General features: G+C 35.9%; 2 protein-coding genes across 2 annotated transcripts; one reads left to right on the top strand and one right to left on the bottom strand.

Moving 5' to 3' along the window:
* The first annotated feature begins 5,019 nt into the window (after nucleotides 1-5,019).
* LOC111876703 (methylesterase 10) lies at nucleotides 5,020-6,270 on the top strand. The gene is made up of 3 exons (XM_023873276.3): nucleotides 5,020-5,481; nucleotides 5,565-5,693; nucleotides 5,784-6,270. The coding sequence occupies exons 1-3, from the start codon at nucleotides 5,107-5,109 to the stop codon at nucleotides 6,063-6,065; spliced, it is 786 nt and encodes a 261-aa protein (XP_023729044.1). The 5' UTR covers nucleotides 5,020-5,106; the 3' UTR covers nucleotides 6,066-6,270.
* Nucleotides 6,271-17,019: 10,749 nt separating this feature from the next.
* LOC111876702 (GDSL esterase/lipase At2g23540) lies at nucleotides 17,020-18,866 on the bottom strand. Its single transcript, XM_023873275.3, has 5 exons — nucleotides 18,353-18,866; nucleotides 18,145-18,275; nucleotides 17,820-18,068; nucleotides 17,464-17,719; nucleotides 17,020-17,386 (listed from the first exon to the last, which is right to left on the bottom strand). Exons 1-5 carry the CDS (start codon nucleotides 18,618-18,620, stop codon nucleotides 17,163-17,165), a joined length of 1,128 nt encoding a protein of 375 aa, XP_023729043.1. The 5' UTR covers nucleotides 18,621-18,866; the 3' UTR covers nucleotides 17,020-17,162.
* Nucleotides 18,867-19,611: the final 745 nt, after the last annotated feature.

A 19,611-nucleotide genomic window follows, 5' to 3' on the forward strand; every position in this document is an offset into this window, starting at 1 on the left:
TGGACTATGAAAAATTGTTGGGCTTTAGGGTAAGGCCCATGTAGGGGTTTGGCCCAATTTTCCATAAGTAGGCCTTGGATGATTAATTGGTTTTGGGTCTTTTTAGATTGTGAGTTTGTGCCATAGTCTTGAACCAAACTAGGTGAGGGGTAAAATGGTCGTTTTACCCTAAGAATGGATTGTTTGATATCGATTAGAACCCAAATGTTAATCGGGTGTTATTTCGTATTGATTGCTAGGGGATTCGTCAGACCAGCAGCCAAATATTTACAGTGAGATTCAGCAGTCGATCTGAGTTTCCTCATTGGGTTTAGCAGGTATAAAGAACCAATGTTGGCCCTTATTATTTATGTTAGGATGCTAGGAGTCTGCGTGACCCTTGCATGTGTTATGTGCTGCTATGTATACTGGGCGGGGCTTGATGTCGGGCGAGGCCCGATGACTGAAATGTATGCTAGTGTCTTATGATTATTGTATGTGTTATCACGATTATGTGATATATATTGTATGTGGATAGTGGGTAGGGCCTAATAATAACATATCTGCATATCGAGCGGGGCCCCAATATGTTATTTATTATGTATGATATGGGGTAGCTTGGGGAACTCTCTAAGCTTTGTGCTTACGGTTTTCAATTTATGTTTCAGGTACCTCTGGTTCCAAAGGGAAGAGCTCGGGATGACTGCACCACACACACCACATAGTTCCACTTTTGTGATTTACTCTGATGGATGTGATGTTTGATACACTTATGTTCATTTGGAATGTATTGATGATGTTTTTCGAATACCGTTTGATTCAAATTCAAAATGAAATTTTTGGGTCATATTTTTGGGACGTTTCATGGGATATAGCCCATAAGTTTGAAAAACCTCATAGATGGTCCCTATGGTGTCAAAACTTTTAACAAATGGTCCGTATGGTTTTAAAACTTTTAATAAATAGTCACTCACCTACATAAAAAGTCTTATTTACCGTTTTAAATATATTTTTGATTCTCTTTATTTAAATTTATTTTAAAACAAAAAGGAAAAAGAAAATAAAAAAACCCAACATGTGTCTACATCTCTCTATCTATTTATTTATCTTTTTCTCTCCCCTTTTTGATATACAAGTTGAATCATAGAGTACCCATTGATAATTTATTTCCTAGCCCCAATTATCATCAAAATCTAACAACTCTCATACACCTCCAAAACACACATACTCACACACATAAACATATAATGAAGAACACCATCAATAATGGTAAAGAGATGGTGGCAGACCTCATTGTCTTCTGTCGACCCTACTTCCCCTATTTTTTGGTTGTTTTCTCTGGGAAAATAACATAGGAGGTTTTGGGGTTGGATTATTTTTGGGGGATTGACAAAACTACTTGAGTCATAGCAGATAACCATATATCAGTTTGCATAAGTGAGATAAACTAACTTGAAATCGAACCACTTGGTATTGGGTTTACCTCCTTAATTACTGGGGAAGAAGCGAAAAAAGGGAAGGGATCTGGTGGTTTTAGATGATGTGAAAGGGATTTTCTCCGATCACCACCATTCCTTACGTCACTAGGTTGATCAATAACGAATTCAAAATATCTACCAGGGACGATTACCGGAAGGTCCACCAATTAAAAATCCGAAGAGCTTAGATGGCTTCTTCAGAGTTGCATGTATGATGTAAGATGAAAGATTGAGGGTGCGAGAAAGATGAGACTGAAAACAGGTGTGTGTTTGTGTGATCCCCTCACTGAAATCTCACCAATCGACGATGAAATCTCACCGGAATTCTGAATATTCCTTGAGAGACCAAGTTTCGAAAGTGATCTATAAGATTGGAAAATCTCTGGTGGGATCCTCTCACTGAAATGATTATTACTAAGGTATAACTTTTTTAGCCAGAACAGGAGTCGAGGGTAGGAACTAAATCAGAAACCTTATTGGCATCAAAAAAACATATGGGTTAGACATGAAAGTTTCTTGAATTCCTGCGGGATTCGACCCGTTAAATCTTTAAGTGCGCTAAGGTCAAGGAGTTGCAGAACTGTGAGGTTAGAAAGAGAACGAGAGGGTGCCATACATGGATGTGTCAAGGATGGAATCCTTAAATTGGGGGTGAAAGTGATGGACTTTTTTTCTGGGTTGTTTCTTTGGTGTGTGTATGTATGAATATATGTATGTATGTATGTATATATGTATGTATATGGTTAATTACTTCTTTTTTCTTTTTCTTTTAAATGGTTTTAATTGAAAAAATGTAAAAGAAACTAAAAAGGTATAAAAGTCTTTTATGTGGGTGAGGGACTATTTGTTAAAAGTTTTGAAACCAAAAGAACCATGGATGAGGTTTTTTAAACTTAGAAACTATATATAGATTTCGAGAAACCACAAGGACTATTTATGAGTTTTTGTCTTAAAAAATATATATATTGTCGACTTTGTTATATGTTAATTGTCAATTAGTTATACAATAACCTGATTGTTAATTATGTTAATTATGGGTTGTAATTAAAATTATAAATACTCATAAAATTTGCAAGATTATGTATGATTGTTGTTTATAGCTAAGTGTGTTTTACAATCAATAGCGGAGCTACATGGGATGAACGGGTAGTACAACAACCCAAAAAAATTGTTTTATATATGAAAAAAAAATTATTTGTAAACATATTCTATGTTGTTGTACCCCTAGCTAAATGGATTATACCATGTTTTTAATGTCTGAGATAAGATAACTACATAAAATATATATTTTTCATTTACTACAACAAGTGTAAAGAGAATAAGTAGAGAAGATGATCAAGTTTTAAATGATTGTTTAGTCACTTTTATAGAGAATGATGTCTTTCTACAAGTTTTTGATGACAATAGCATTGATCGATTTCAAGACATGGCGCCTAGGTGGATTCATCTGTAACTTTTGATTAAACTATGTTTTTTCGATTTATAACTTTAAATATTAAGAAACTCTTTGCATTTGTTATTTTGAATCTTGAAAATGTTTGTACCCCTGTACTAAAATTTCTGGCACCGCCACTGTTTACAATTTTGAGAATTACATATAAAAACGACTGACTCTAAAATATGGTAAATATAAATTAAGAAAAAAATGATATGTAAATATTTATATAGGGTGACTCATGGTAAGAAGACGATACATTGGGTATCATGAGAGAAGGTCAACACGAATAAAGACAATGGTGGGCTATGAGTTAGATCCTTAAAATCCCTAAATATCTCACTCCTGGTGAAATGGTGGTGACGTTTGAGGTCGGAACCATTCACACTATGGGAAAAAGTCATCACATGGGTTTACAAACTAAGTGACAAAGGAGACGATTACTACTCTATGAAGACAATGATAGGGGTATGGAACAATATAGCAGTTATTAAACGCGAACTCGAAAGGAAGGACATTCCAGACGACAAAATCATCAAGAAACATCAGGATGGGATTTGTGTATTGTGGAAATGCGATTTCACTGGGGACGGGAATTATAAGGTAAGTGGCCTTCGACATATCTTGGAAGATAATGGACATGTGCATATTGCCAAATTTAGTTTGATCAAGGAGATACCCTTAAAAGTCTTGTGTTTCATTTGGAGGGCGAAAGGGGGTTGTATTCCATTAGATGCAACCTTAACCAAAAGGGGTATAAACTTTCAACCACCACATGCTGTCAATGTGACTCGATGGAAGAAACGTTGATCATATTTTAGTGCAATGCGCTTTTGCTAGAACTGTCATGGAATGAATTTTCAAATGGTGTAATGTTCCATTATTAAACATCCACACAGTGTATGAGGTTCTCGACTATGCCTCCAATTGGGGAAACTGTCCCAAGGAAAAGAAAAGATTGTTGGGGCATTTGTTATGCAACTTTTTGGTATATCTAGAAAGCAAGAAACGAACGAATATTTGGTGACAAACGGTTGTGCGCTACGAAAGTAGCGGACAATGTCAAATCGACGACCTTCCTTTGGTTTAAACTAAGCAGTGGAAAAAACTTAAATTGGACTGATTGGAATATCCATCCGATCAAATCGTTGTAATTTTATTTTATTATCTTTGTGTCTAGTTATATACTCTTCACTCGTAATACCTTGCTAGTGGTGCTTTTTTTTTTTTTTATAATATATTTCTCTTTTGCTGATTCAGAAAAAAGATAAATATTTATATTTATACTTAATTTTGGCATTAATTAACTATTAATACTACAACATTAAACTATTAATAGTATAACATGTGTTTATTGTTTTAAATTGCCCATTTGAATATCTAGTTTCGGCGCCGCTAAATCTAACCATTGTGTTCCGCACTGTGCACGGTACAAATCATGTGGCATATACATTTTCGTTTGAAGTCTAAACACGATAGTAAATATAATATAATATTACGAAAGAGGAAATTTTTTTTACGAAAGAGAACATAATATAATATTAATATTATATGCCACGTATTAATTAAAATATTTTAAAAATGTCACTCATTATTATTACTTTTTAATATTCAAATGTATATAAATAATATATCAATATTATATATTTTATTCACAGAGAATTTAAAACCATGAATTTCAATATATATTTTTACATTTGTTAATATATACATTTATTTTAATACGGAGTAATAAATTAATCAAATTAAAGAAAAAGGAAAAAGTAATGAGGAAAAAGAATCAAGTGCGGTCTTCACCGCAGCTCGCACAACACAAAATATACGTGGTGTTCACCGCATCATCACACGACTAACTAAGCTCACAGCAGGGGGTGGGGCTTGTACACCTCATGCCGATATATATTGTTTATAAATTCTTATTGACATTTTTCTAATATTGCAAAAGGAAGTCCTGCTATTAAATTAATTATTATTTCACACAGAAACTATAAATTATAATTAATAATTAAATTTACAAAATTAAAATTGTGACTGAAATGTTAATTAATGTCATTATTGGTAGGGCATTAAATTTGAGGATGGTTGATGCAATAAGTGGGTGAGTTTAATTTTTGTGTACAGGGATTCTACTCTTGATTGAATATAAATTTCAACACATTTTACAAAAACTATAAACATCCAGAAAAGAAAACCCCTTAATTTCTCGTCGAGAATATGCCGAGCACCACCACTTCACCGAAGCACTTCGTGCTGGTTCATGGCCTATCCCACGGAGCATGGTGCTGGTACAAGGTCGTGAGCAACCTGCAATCCGCCGGCCACCGTGTGACGGCGGTGGACCTTGGTGGTTCTGGGGTGCACCCAAGTCGACTTGAGGAAATAGCCACCTTCTCCGATTATGTACAACCACTGATTCAGTTTATGGAGTCGTTATCTGGCGATGAAAGGGTGGTGTTAGTTGGGCACAGCTTTGGTGGACTTCCTATCTCCGTCGCCATGGAGAAGTTTTCACACATTGTGTCAGCTGCCATTTTCATCACCGCATACATGCCCAATTGCAGGGATCCACCAGCACTCCAGATGAACCAGGTACGTATAAATAAACACACGATCGTTTCTTTTTAGTTCTCCCTCCCTCTCTCTCTCTCATAGTTTTACATGTGTTTTTTTAGTACTTCAAGAATTTGAAGCCGGAAACTTATATGGATTGTCGGTTCACGTTCAAAGATGGGTTGCCAGTGTCGGCGGAACTAGGATGCGATTACCTAGCCACCATGATGTACCGGAGTTGCCAATCGGAGGTGCGTCCTAATCTTGACGTGCACTGATCATATATATAGATATGATCAGTTGTATCACAATCTTAGTTTTCATGTGATAATTTGGTGTAGGATTTAGCATTGGCAAAGATGTTGATAAGACCGAGTAGGTTATTCTTGGAGGACATGAGCAAGGATTCTATTCTTACCATAAACAAATATGGATCGATTAAGAGGGTTTATGTAATATGCGAGAAAGACCAGGTGATGGATGAAGAATTTCAAAAGTTCGTCGTTGAAGACAGCCCCCCAGATGAAGTAAAATCCTTTCCTGAAGCTGGTCATATGATCATGTTATCAAAACCGAATGATTTAGCCCTCTATTTACAAGAAATTGCTAATACATACCCATAAATTTTGTGCTTATATATATAAGGCTTGAATGAGTGGATGGCAAAGAGGCATCCCAAGGGTGTGGTGGTAAGGAATTGGCTGAGCTGGAGGGAGTTGGGAGTGGTTGTGAGTCCAGATAGCCAAAAAAAGTCTTGTCATATAATAAATGTTTATCAAAGGTGAATCACAAAATATATGGAATAGTGGTGATGTGATTGTTATTCAAGATTTGTGCACCTCATATGATCATTGTTAGCTTAATTCATGGTAGATTTGTCAACACTTTCTGTTTATTTGTAGGGCTTGTCGGTGCCTCGGTGGCACCTTTGTATGAATTTTAGTGTCATATCAACTTGGTATTTTTTTTTCATATATGTAAAGCTGTTTTGGAGTTACTAGGATTTTCAAGAAGTGGACGCTTGCTTGATTCAGAAAGTGCAAGGGTTGAAATGAAACTTGAAATTGTTTTCATTTAAAATTGAAAACAATTTAAGCCTTTAAGGTCTTTATTTATTAGACTTATTCTTGGAATGAACACTTTTTCTCCAATTCTTTTACCCGTAATAATTTGAGCTAATAGTTTTTTGTTTTGTTTGATTGAATGGAAGGAGCCATTCTGTAATTCTCATTTTGCGTCAAATGGTTAACACGAGAAAATTACGTAGGAAGGATATTATAGTTCTTTTCTTGAAAGCATACGAGTTTTGTACATAATTAAAATATAAGTTATAATGAGATGGAGTATATGTGTTATGCGGCAGTTCAACACAAAAACAGTAATTAATTTTTTGTAAGATATTAAAATTATTATTTCAAGAAGTTTTATCAATCGCCAATGGAGAATATATCCAGAAGAAATGATACATATGATATATCCGTTGGAAATTAGAAAAGACAATTTGTATGCAATTTTAGAAGGCAAAAGATGGTGAATAAAGATGGGTTTTGTTGCTATCCATAACAGAAAAAGAAAAAATGGTAGAGGGGCTGCCAAAGGCTTTTTCTTAGATTAAAATGAAAGACAAATTACAAGGTAAAGAGATATTAAAAGCTGCTATCAACTTCTATTTAAGCTTACAGATACTAACTAACTAGCATTAAAAGTCAATCATCATCTAATGTAAATATCACACTTATTAGTCTAGTAGAGGTATAGGGTATTTTTCAAACATAGGGGAACAAAAGTCAAGTTTGTATGGAGGTGAATAAATGTTGATGACTTTTGTGGTCAGTTTTAATAATCACATTCTCCCCCTTAAACCGGAGCAAGCTCGATATCCGTCACTCCGATCATATGTCGCATTTCACCATGCTTCACGTGTGTCAAGGCTTTAGTAAAAATGTCCGCTCGTTGTTCTTTGGAAACGACATGTTCCACTACAATTTTCCCTTCCTCAATACATCCCGTTATGGAGTGATGACGTGTCAATGTGTTTGTTTCTACCATGAAACACACGATTCTTCATCAAGGCAATTGCCGACTTCTTGTCAACATACAATGTGATAGGCATAACATGATGTCCAGTAAGGCTGTAAGCTCCTTCATTAGATTCCCAAGCCAAATGACTTGACACGCTGGCACTTTGCCTGCCATGAACTCAGCTTCACATGTAGACAAAGTAAAAGTCATTTGCTTTTGAGATTGTCATGTCACTGCATTTCTTCTAAGCTAGAAAATCATCTCACTCGTACTTTTTCCACCAACTTTGTCAGCTCCATAATCACTATCGCTAAACCCAACAAAGTCTTCAATTTCACGACCATTTCTGTAATTAAGCCCATAATCAATGGTTCCTTTTACGTATCATAAATATGTTTTACTACTTGGAAATGCAAAGTAGTTGGTTGTTCCATGAAACGACTTGCAATTCCAACACAAATCTGGTCGAGTGTGTGTCAAGTACCTTAAATATCCCACTACTTGCCTGTATCCGGTTGGGTCAACTTTTTCACCATTTTCATCTTTATTGATCTTCAACCTTGGTTTCATTGGTGAAGTTGCCGGGTTGCAATCTAGTAACCCAAATTTCTCTAAAATCTTCTTTGCATATGTTGTTTGTTGTAATGAAATTCCTCAATTCTTTTGCGACACTTCTATTCCAAGATAGTAAGAAAGTAGACCCAAGAGTCACTCATTTTGAATTCTTTTTTTCATTTGTTCCTTGAATTCGATAATGTCTTCGTTGTTCGATCAGGTTATGATCAAATCGTCAACATAAACACCAACTAAAAGACTTTTTCCTTTTGAGTTCCTTTTGTACACCGCCGTGTCTTGTGAACATTTCAAAAAACCAAGTCCTTTTAAGCTTTTATCCAAACGGATATTCTAGGCTCAAGGAGTTTGTCGTAAACCATAAAGAGCCTTTGAGAGTTTGAGCACATTGTGAATGTGTACTTTGTCAATGTATCCTTCTGGTTGACTTACATAAATCTCCTCTTCAGTATCGTCATTAAGGAAATCCGACTTGACTTCTAAATGGTGGACAACATAGCCACTAAGGCAAGAATAAGCCTTATTATGTCAAGTCACGCTACCGGTGTAAAAACTTCATCAAAATTGATTCCTTGCTTTTATACATAACCTTTTGCGACAAGCCGGACTTTATGTTTTATCACGCTTCCAAGATTGTTTTTTTTTTTTCACTTTAAAGACCCATTGTAAACCAATTGCTTTGTGACCCGGTGGCAAATCAGTAAGTTGCCACGTTTTGTTTTTCATGATTGCATCCAACTCCATTTTCATGGACTCCCACCATGGTTTAGAGGTAACCGCCTCTTTAAAATTCAAGGGTTGATCCGCTGCAATCATCAACAACTTACTGGGTTCTAGGATCACATTTTCGGCATCATCATATATATCGGTAAGCGAACAGAATCCACTTGGCCCAACTTCATTTCGAGAGCTTTCCGTTTCGGTCAAACTAGAAGAAAATGGGGTTGAATTAGGTATATTTGGGGTTGTTTCCTGCTGGATAGATTCGAGATGGGGGATGTCCGGATGTTTCGAGTTGACTGCAGGGTTGTTCGGATTCGCCGAGTTGACTTCATCGCTGTCCAGATCGATTATTGTGAAGGTTTTAGGAGTCATGTCTTCCTCTTCCTTGTTTTGTACCAATTCCATCCTTTATTTTCGTCAAAAACAACATCACGACTGACCCGCAATTTCCGGCTCTCAGGATCAAATAATCAATTCCCTTTAGTTCCATCTTCTACTGCAAAAATACTACATCTTTTTGCTTCAGTCTTCAAGTTTCTTCAAGTGACCACCTACAGTTTTGGCAAAGACAACGCAACCAAAAGTGTTGAAGGTTTGGTTTTTTTCAAACCAGGCTTCATACGGTGTGATGTAAGGAAGCGCTTTTGTAGGTAGGCGATTGAGAAGATAAACCACATGTCTAACAGCTTCTCCCCAAAATTCACCTGGTACATTTCATCCTTTAAGTAAACTTCCTTCCATATCCATAACTGTACGATTTCGTCTTTCTACGATGCAATTTTGTTGAGGCGAGTATGGTGTCATAAGATGCCTTTTTACTCCATTTTCTTCACAAAATAATGAGAATTCTTTTGACGTAAACTCTCCCCCTCGATCCACATGCAGTGTCTTTAATTCATAACCCATACTTTTTTCGACCAACAACTTGAATTGTTTGAAAGGACCCATGGCTTTAAACTTCCTGGATAACGTATAAACCTACATCCACCGACAATAATCGTCAACCAAAAGAATCAAATATGTGCTTCCCCTAATAGAGGTGGGTGTGATCAGACCACACAGGTCCGCATGAAAAAGTGGGAGTGGTTTTTGAGCTCGAAAAATTGTTTGATTTGGGAGAGAGATTCGGGTTTGTTTTGCAAGAACCAACCCTTCACACACTTGATTCGGATGTTCGATCCTTCGAACTCCGGTTGCCATATTCCTTTCGGACAACTTTTTCAATGTGGGAAAGTTAACGTTACCAAGTCTAGAGTACCATATCCAATTCAGCTCTTCCTTCGTGGCTAAGAGGCATGTTGCTCTACCGGTTCTTAATGGAGTTTTTTATAACCGGTTTGTGGATCTTGGAACTCTTAAAAGTAGATCTTTATTTTTATCATATAACATCAAGTTGGACCCATCCATAATGACTCGACTTCCTTCCTCTGTCATTTGTCCAAGAATAATGATGTTATTTTGAGGCTTGGAATGTAGTATACTTCATTTAGAAGTCTTTGGTTGCTATTTTTGCAATCGAATAAAATCGACCCTTTTCCAAAATAGAAATAGTCGAACCGTAGCAAATCTCGCATGACTCGTCACATTTCCATCTAGCTCATGGAACTTTGAGCAGTCTCCCATCATATGGCTGCTAGCACCGTTGTCTAGATACCACACTTTGGAATTAACTCGACTCTCCCTGAAGCAAGAAGATTAACACAAATATTCTCTTTTAGAGACACCTTTCTAGGTACATATTCTTGTGAGATTGCCATCATTAAGATGGGTTTGTCTTCGTTAGCTTGTGTGAGGTTTGCCTCCTCATCGCAGTTCTTTTCTGGGCACTCCAATGCATAATGAACAAACTTTTCATATCTAAAGCATTTTATTTTTCTTTTATCTTTTTTGTTTTCATTTCGTGGTTTGCATTGGATTCACGGCCACCTCATCGGCCACGCCCTCGTCCTCGTCCTCCTCTTCTGCCTCATCCATCATGACCACCTCTCTCCTTTTAGGTGTTTGATGATCTCCCCCCGTCGGTCTTCTTGAATCGTGATTCCCATTCGGTATGCGTAAGCAACAAAGAAGGTCTATCTCCTTGTTCTCTGATGCGACCTTGCTCTTGTTCTTGCTAGATTCTGGCAATAGTTCTTGAGCTGCTCCTACAAGATCACAGATAAAGAAGGCCGTCAGCCATTTCCCGGAAGGAGGCTCCCGGAAAGACGCTCTGACGGTCAAGTTGGTAGGGTTCTGTGAGTGTGTATGAGAGTAGCTTGGGGAAGACGACCTACTTGTCGGGGTCGTTAGCGTTTCCTTTTATACTCAACATTCCTGCTCGTCCGTATGAGACAGGATCACCAGGACCGATAGGATCCGGGGCACTTATTGGAGGATCGTGCTCCTCTATCTGTCAGAGAACTGCCATTGGTCCTGCCGGTAATGCTCTGATCCCTTGCTTTGTCGCCTGACTGTATCATTTGTCTTGGATTTGAGGGCGCCCTTGGCGGGCGCAAGCCTCTTGCAAGGGCGTCTCTAGCGGGCGCTTATCCTTTTGCCAGAGCGCCTTGCCTTAGGGGCGCTGGTGGGCACTAAGCCCGCTGGGTCTGGTCTGCCGGGCACGCCAGCCTTCTGAGTTGGGCGCGACTTTTTCATGTTGGCTAGGGCACGTTATCATTCTCCATAACCTCGAAGACTCTCTTCATGGGTTTTTAAACAACCCACAACCACTTTCACAGTCATGTTTTATAAATCACCAAATTGTTCGATAAATGTTACGATTTATATAAATAGTAAAGGGATAGCTCGAAGGAACTTCTTCGCCACCATGGTCTCCTCAATTTTCTCGCCTAGAGATCGAATACCGGTCACTATGGTATTTAATCTCAAGAAAAAAAATCATCCACCGACTCGCTGTCTTTCATTTGGATAACCTGAAAGTCACTTCTCAAGGTTTGTACTTTAGCCTCATTTACCCGATCGGTGCCCATGTGCATCATCTTAAGCGTTTCCCATGCTTCTCTAGTCGTGTCCTTCTCGGCTAACACAAGTAGTACATCCTTCAGAATCGCTTGATAAATAGCCGCAGGAGCTATCCGATATTTCCATTCTTCCACGTCTTCCTTTTGAGTTGCATCCCACACTCCCTGTGCTTGTAAATTTACTCGCATTTTTATAGCCCACACCAACTAATTAAACTTCATAAGCATCGGATAGTGCAACGTAACACTACCATTCTTCCCAGTACTTTGAGCACTTTCTACTTCGGGTTGAGAAGATGACGTAGTCGATGTTGACAGTCTTGACATATACTTTGGCATACATAACCTCGCACAACCTCTATCTGATAGCAATTGTTGGAAATTAGAAAACACAGTATGTATCCCATTTTAAAAGGAAAAAGATGGTGAGTAAAGATGGGTTTTGCTACTATCTAAAACAGAAAATGAAAGAAGGGTAGAGGGGCTTCCGAAGGCTTTTTGTTAGATTAAAATGAAAGACAAATTACAAGGTGAAAAGAGATATTAAAAGCTGCTACGTTTCATCTTCTATTTAAGCTTACAAATACTAACTACCTAGCATTAAAAGTTAAGGATCATCTAAGGCAAATACCACACTTATTAGTCTAGTAGAGGTATAAGGTATTTTTCGAACATAGGGGAACAGAAGTCAAGTTTGTATGGAGGTGAATTAATGTTGCTGACTTTTGTGGCCATGTTTAATAATCACAATATCCACAAATTAAGTCATGAATTCAAGTGGTACATGACAAAGGTTCCTTTATTTTCTATTATGACCTTAGGTTAAAAGGTCGTTGCGATGCGGCAAATAGGTAACCACAACGCGGTTATGAGACAGATGAAAGGCTATTAAGCCCTTCATCCTCGACATTATACACCTCCAAGCCATATGAGTTGAGATCCGACGATTCCGAGGAAAGGATGTGATCAAGAGGCGATGTTGGGTGTTTACGGCTTGGATTGAAGGTAGATAATGCATGAGGTATTCATCTTCTCCTTAATTAAGCTAGTTAGCACTTAATAGTGTTTTGATGAATTGATTAAATTGGTTGGGTTGATTGGTCTATAGATGAAGCCAAAACTTAGAAAGTAATTTCCATGCTGGAACCAATGTATGTGAAGTTAGGGATTGAAACCCTAACTAATGTTACTAAAAATTGATGCATTATATTGATAGATTGTAATTAATTAGGTATTATGGGATACTTAATTCATTAATTGATTAAGAATAAGAGATAGAGAATGAAGAGATCGAAAATTGATCCATTAAGTGGTTATGTTTACTTTAAGAGTCAAAAGCTCTTAATAGGCTAAGACAAGTAATATGACACTTGAATGCATGTATGATTAGGCCTAAGAGAGAGGAAAATGGATCAAGATGCATCAATGACAAAGTAGAGCAAGATGGGACAATTAGTCATCACTAACTGATAAGGTGAGTTATTACTCTCTCTCTCTCTCTCTCTCTCTCTCTATATATATATATATATATATATATATATATATATATATGTGTGTGTGTGTGTGTGTGTTATATTTTTATGTATATATGTATGTATGTTGGAGCTTGGGGCACTAAGTAAGTGCCCCAAAGTATTGGGATGAAGATAGATGAAGAATATGTGTGTAAGAGCATGTATCAAAGCATAGGGGTTAATGGTATTTAAATACCCTAAAAAATTTGACATGTGGGCTGGGTCGTAAAGCGCCTTGCTCTCTTTATTTGCGCTCCGTACTCCAGTTGAATTCCGAATTTAAGTCTCCGGCTTCAAACAGTTATAACTTCGTCGCTCTAACTCCGTATTCAGTGATCTTTATATGCACTTGAAGGTATTGACAAGCCCCACAATCCCATATAATTATTTTTGACTTAAAGCATACCGAACTAAACTCGTTAATTCATGCAAGAAACCCAAAATATCATCTATCCCATTTTACCCTTTGCTTCACGGCACAATTCAAGAGCTTTAATCACCTAACCAACATTATCAATATCCGATTGGGTTTAAACTTTATTCCTTCGAAGCCCAAAACATTTAATCGATTAAATTACAACCCATTATCCCGAAATTAGAAACATCATGGAAACTAGGTGTTATATTTATTTTATCAGTTTGATTTTATTTTTAAGGGAAATCAATTTTTGTTGGTTTGTATTTTTTATGATTGTGTAAATGTATAATGTCTTGTTGTGGAAATCTTTGACTATAGCCTGTACAATTTTTGTTGTGGAAATCATTGGATATATGATTTTTATGGTTGTATTGGAAATCATTTGTTGGAAGTGGTATGGGTTTATAAACGTATAATGTATTGTTACCATATGGGTTGTTTTAGAGTAAAAGATACATATAAATTTTTCATAAAAATCTCACTCCCTTGTTGATTATTTTCTTTTTCATTTTGTAAAGTCTTTGAACTTGATATGTTCTTGTCGAGATGTACATGTTCTTTGTTCATTGTTGAGTTTTATATATAAATGAATAATGATTTTTTATTTCTATTACCATAAAATGGAAAAAAATTTAAAAAGTCAAAGGTCGAAGGTAATAGGTTGAGGGACTAAGGACAAAGGTCAACGGTTAACTTTCGATGGTCACCGGTCAACTATGCATCCCACTTGACTTTCGGATTGATCCACCACTCGCAATTGGTCACACATTGATTGAGTTGTAGGCTTTGAAATTATTTTTTGTTTCAACATTATACATAATTTGCACTTATTTAAATTGTCATAACTTTTTCACTTTGAAGTCGAAATGACATTATTTTTAATTCAATATGGGGTTTAACATTTGTATTTCAGTTTAGGTCATATAATATAAAATATCAAAACTGAAATCATCGTGTAAACATTTTTTTTATGTATTGGGTTATTTTTTTATTGGTTGATTAGGTATTATTATAATCATTTGGGTTCAAAGCATTAAGTAGTTGTACCACGTGTATCTGATTTTAACATGGTATTTGACCAAAAAAACTAGGATCAACACTGAGAGTCCGACACCAGCACCTTTGTAGTCTAACTAGTCCAGATATAGATTCTCATCTTTATATATATAGTAAAAGAGAAACTTGATGACATCATCTTCAACAATCATGACCATTCATTGTGTTTTCATGATTAATTTCAATCACTGGATCATTTTGATGATCTCATCATAAAATTAAATTAAATTAATATGAACTAAATTAAGTTGACTATATTTGAAAAGTTGAAAACTTATTAATGGTGACTGAAATTTTTTAACTGGAATGTATTGAAGTGAAATAAATGTCAGCATAATTGTCAAAACATAAATATGGTTCTTTGCAATTTAAAATCAAGTAACTTTTATATACCTTTCATAATTATAGAATTTGAAATCAAATAATTCAAAATAGTATGATATGAATCACAATGTTAATTTCTTCGGATCAATTCCAAAATCGTTGTTCAAAATTATGTATAAGTATAATCTCATTTAGTTGTTATCACAATTTCGTGAAATATGGACTTTGCAGCATCACGTTAGAATACCAACTTCATAAGCTTAGCAAAATTTTTATTTACTGGTTAATTTTTTTACACCTGATTATAGTTTATGTGTTCAATATATTTATCAATGGCTTATTAGTGGGTTTTTGATAAATGGGTTTTCTATTCTCTCTCTCTCTCTCTCTCTCTCTCTCTCTCTCTCTCTCTCTCTCTGTGTGTGTGTGTGTGTGTGTGTGTGTATATATATATATATATATCACTCACTCTCTCTCTCTCTCTCTCTCTCTCTCTCTCTTTGTGTGTGTGTATGTGTTTGGATTGGATTAAGTAAAATTGAATCTAATTAGTTATGTGTTAATTGGATTGGATTATGTGTTTGGATTGGATGAAAAAATAAATAAATAAAAGTAAAAATGGAGTACCTTCATGAAGGGTTTAGTGTCTACATATGTTATTTCTTCAAAATGACTTATTTTGGCTTGCTGTAAAAATACTTTTAATTGGAATGATTCGTATATTCTTTAATATATGTGTGTGTCTGTGTTTCTCAATCAGCATATGCATTTTTGTCCAAAGGTAAAAAAAAAGGCAAATGTAATTTTGATATTGTCGTATTATACATACTTGTTGTAAAATGACCTATTTACCTTTGTTATGTGTGTCTGTTTGTGTTTCAGTGTGTGTGTGTGTGTGTGCTTGGATTGGATTGGATTCAGTGTTTGTATTTGATGATATAAAATTCAATTTAATTAGTTATGTATTTGGATTTGATTTTGCGTTTGGATCGGATGAAAATAGAAATAAAGAAAAGTAAAATTGGAGTACCTTCCTGAAAGGTTTAGTATCTACATATATTAGATCTTCAAAATGACTTATTTACCCTTGTAGTAAAAACTACCTTTTTGGGAATGATTCATATATTTCTTTAATATATGTTTGTGTCTGTGTTTCTCAATCAACATATTCTTTTTTTTTCCAAGACCATGTACTTTTGATATTGCTTTATTATGCATACTTGCTGCAAGATGCTTTATTTACATCAAGATGATAATGCAGGTGTTATCATCCTCCTAAGTATGGCAAAGTTCAAAACTTTGGATGGTAAAAATGTTTTTTTATTATAAATGTCCATGTCATTACATTAATATTATATTTATAAGATAAATTAATTTATAACTTTAATTGTTATATATATGAAAAAAAATTTATATATTTTTTAAAACATTTATGATATAGTAAATTGGTGTGTCCATCGTTGCTACTATTATCGGTTTTGATTTAGATGAACACTGATATTCGTTTTATTGTCGTGACTGTTCAAATAAAGTAAGTAACAATGATGATGATATTAATGTTGAACCATTTAATTGTGATGGTTGTGGTGGAGTTTCTGATGTTTACAGCAAGTAAGTTCATTAGTTACATTTGTAAAGTTCTATTGTCATTAATCTATATTCGAATGTTTCCAATTTTATTTCATCGCCCATTAAAATGTCATTTTATAATTTTTAGGGTGAGGGTCTTAATTTGTGTTCAATATGAAACTGAGTCTGCTTCTTTTGTATTATTTGACCGTCATGTTAAAGATGTCATTCACCGTAGTAATCAGTGCCAGATGGAAAAGATATCAAAGATAACGTTAACTCGTCTCTTATTTTGTTTTATAATAAGTTAATCTAGTTATTACTCTAAACTGGTTCCGGTTCCAAACCGAGGTTGGGCCGGACCACATTTGAATTGATTCAATTTTTTCTTAAGTTGCCTAGATTCATGTAGTACACATTTAATTCAATTCTTTCCATTATTCCATAAGAAAAAAACCTTGCTCAAATCCACATACATGTATAAAATCAACCATATAAGTACATATTAACCATAAAGATCCAACAGATTCACAATACAAAACGGAAGCTACAGCTATAGACCTATAGATCACGAAGTTCCTTGAGATTCATCGGAGACACATATTTTGGGTCACCTGCAATCAACTGCTTGGCGATTAGCACATTTGCAGCCTCGCTAGGGTGGTAAGGATCCCAAAACACATGTTTATCTCTGTCTGTACACAAAGTCGACGTCGGACCACAAGGAATTATCCCTGCATATTGACCTCCGTTCCCGCAGCATGCTTTGCTCGCAGTTTTAAATCCTACAACATTCAAACAATTCCATGTAATTTAGATCTGAAGAATACTTGATGCATTGATTATTTGATTTGATTCTCACCGTATTTGGCGTAATTTGTAATGAGCTCCATCACTAAGTCGTAGACGTTGGCATGAACAAAAGTAGCTCCGGGGAGATTATCGTTGAGTTGTGCAATCAAATCTTTCAATTTAGAATTGTATTGAAGTGCGAGTTGATTTGGTAATGCCACACATTCATCCTCCTTCAACTGATTAATCGTCCTCTGATATGGAATGCATCCAATTGGCCCGACGTTTCCGAGGATGAATTTCCTTGCGTCCAATTGATAAAGTCTCTGTAATAATTGGAGTCAAATTTCAACTACGTACATATTCTTCCAATCAAATACAATGTATGTGTGTGATGGATGATTGTAACTGTAGACTGAGACTTACAGTAAGCTGGGCTTTGAGGTGACTAAGGAGATCATCGACAAAAGAATCGGGGGTCTGAGTAACCCTAGCTCCAATCGATAGAACAGGGAGCAAATAATTGTTGAGGAAGTCGTTAGATCCGATTGTGATTGAGAAGATTGATTTCTTCATGATGTGTTCTTTTGCTTTTGATGCACCGATGAGTTTATCGATCTGTTTTCTCGTGATGTTGAAGTAATCAATCTGGATGTCCATGGATAATCGATTAACCTGTAACAACAAATTCAGAATAATTGTCATGAACAGAATGATATCCTTTTGTGATTTCAGTAAGCTTAAAACTTACAAAAATTCTCCCGGTGGCGTTCATGATTCCTCCACCGCCGGAGGCGTAATTCACACCGTATAATAATGCTTGTCCAGTGGAATTCGGATCCAGAAACGGCACCGCATAGTGTTTTTGCCCTAGTTCCTCCCCTGTAAACAATGTATAACATTTCGTTAGTTCACCATTGATGAAAAAAAAAGGAGTAGATATGAGTTGAGGATCATACCAATGATGTCTCCGATGGTTCTACCATTGGTGTAGCGGCCGGTAGGTTTTCCTCCGGAAGCTTTGAAATCAATTCCGTTGGGCTTGATGTTAGCTTTAGATAAGGTAGGCAAAAAGTTATTATTTCCGGCATCTACCAAAGAATCGCCGAATATATAAGAAGCTCCCAACGCCGTGCCTTCATCACCTCCATCAGTAGCAGCAGCAGTGTAAGCAATGAAGAGAAGGAAAGCTGAAGCCAAGGAAGATAGAAAATCCTTAGGAGCCATTGAAGGTGGTGAATGAAGTGAGAATGAAGGAGTAGCAGAGGTGGAGGTTTATATTTGTGGAAGGTCGTTGTAGTAAAAATGGATGTGTGTTTGGTACGACCTGGCGGAGGAGGTTGTTGATCCACCATGGGAATTGTTTGTTGTTGTTGTCTTCACCTGTTTTGACTAATTGGAATGCCAGGTTTTAGGACATCTCGATGGGCGTTATGGACATGGCAACCGTCTGCAGGGTTGTTGTAAGTTCGATCTGTATTCTCTTTTGCTCGAATCCATTTGATTGTTTTCATCTGTAAAATAATGAAATTGCGAAATAAAAACCATAATAAGAAGATTGTGCTAGATGTATACGATTTTAAAATATTACATTTTGTGAAAGTCGATCGAGGATTTTCATGGAAATTTTAAAATTACAATTATTATTAATTTTAGAAAAAGTCAAAAAACAGTAAAAATGGTCCCTGTATTTTACATTTTTTAAAGTTTTGGTCCAAACCTTAATAAATTTATATAAATGATCCTTTTAACCATCTTTAGTTGTAGATTTTTTTTTGGAGGAGAACTTCCCAAATGAGGGTTCCAGACTAATTTTCCCGAACCAACTAATCCTGACTGCAAACATGAAACTATGTCTCCTGTCCTAGAGTCATTACAGATGAACATCTCATGGTTACACGGGTTGAATAGTATCATGATTTGAACATAGGTCAATAGGTTATTCACCATATCTTACACATGTAACACCAAGTCACCACAACCCAAGTGGTTATCTTTAGTTGTAGATTCTCTCTCTCTCTCTCTCTCTCTCTCTATATATATATATATATATATATATATATATATATATATATATATTTCAAGGTTCATTTGTCAAAAATCAAGAACATATACATATACACTCTAGGGGTATTCGTATGTTCAAATCCAATGGATTTCGATGGAACCGATCCAATCCAATCATCCATTAGATGTTGAATTTTGTCAAGTGATCCAA

The sequence above is a fragment of the Lactuca sativa genome, chromosome 2, assembly GCF_002870075.4.
Source record: "Lactuca sativa cultivar Salinas chromosome 2, Lsat_Salinas_v11, whole genome shotgun sequence".
Classification (NCBI taxonomy): Eukaryota; Viridiplantae; Streptophyta; class Magnoliopsida; order Asterales; family Asteraceae; genus Lactuca; species Lactuca sativa.

Coding starts and splice junctions, on each gene's coding strand:
- LOC111876703 (XM_023873276.3), top strand. CDS start 5,107: ATGCCGAGCACCACCACTTCACCGAAGCACTTCGTGCTGGTTCATGGC. Junction 5,482..5,564: donor CAGCACTCCAGATGAACCAG/GTACGTATAAAT, acceptor GTGTTTTTTTAG/TACTTCAAGAATTTGAAGCC. Junction 5,694..5,783: donor ACCGGAGTTGCCAATCGGAG/GTGCGTCCTAAT, acceptor AATTTGGTGTAG/GATTTAGCATTGGCAAAGAT.
- LOC111876702 (XM_023873275.3), bottom strand. CDS start 18,620: ATGGCTCCTAAGGATTTTCTATCTTCCTTGGCTTCAGCTTTCCTTCTC. Junction 18,069..18,144: donor ACGCCACCGGGAGAATTTTT/GTAAGTTTTAAG, acceptor TTGTTGTTACAG/GTTAATCGATTATCCATGGA. Junction 17,387..17,463: donor TACAAATTACGCCAAATACG/GTGAGAATCAAA, acceptor TGAATGTTGTAG/GATTTAAAACTGCGAGCAAA.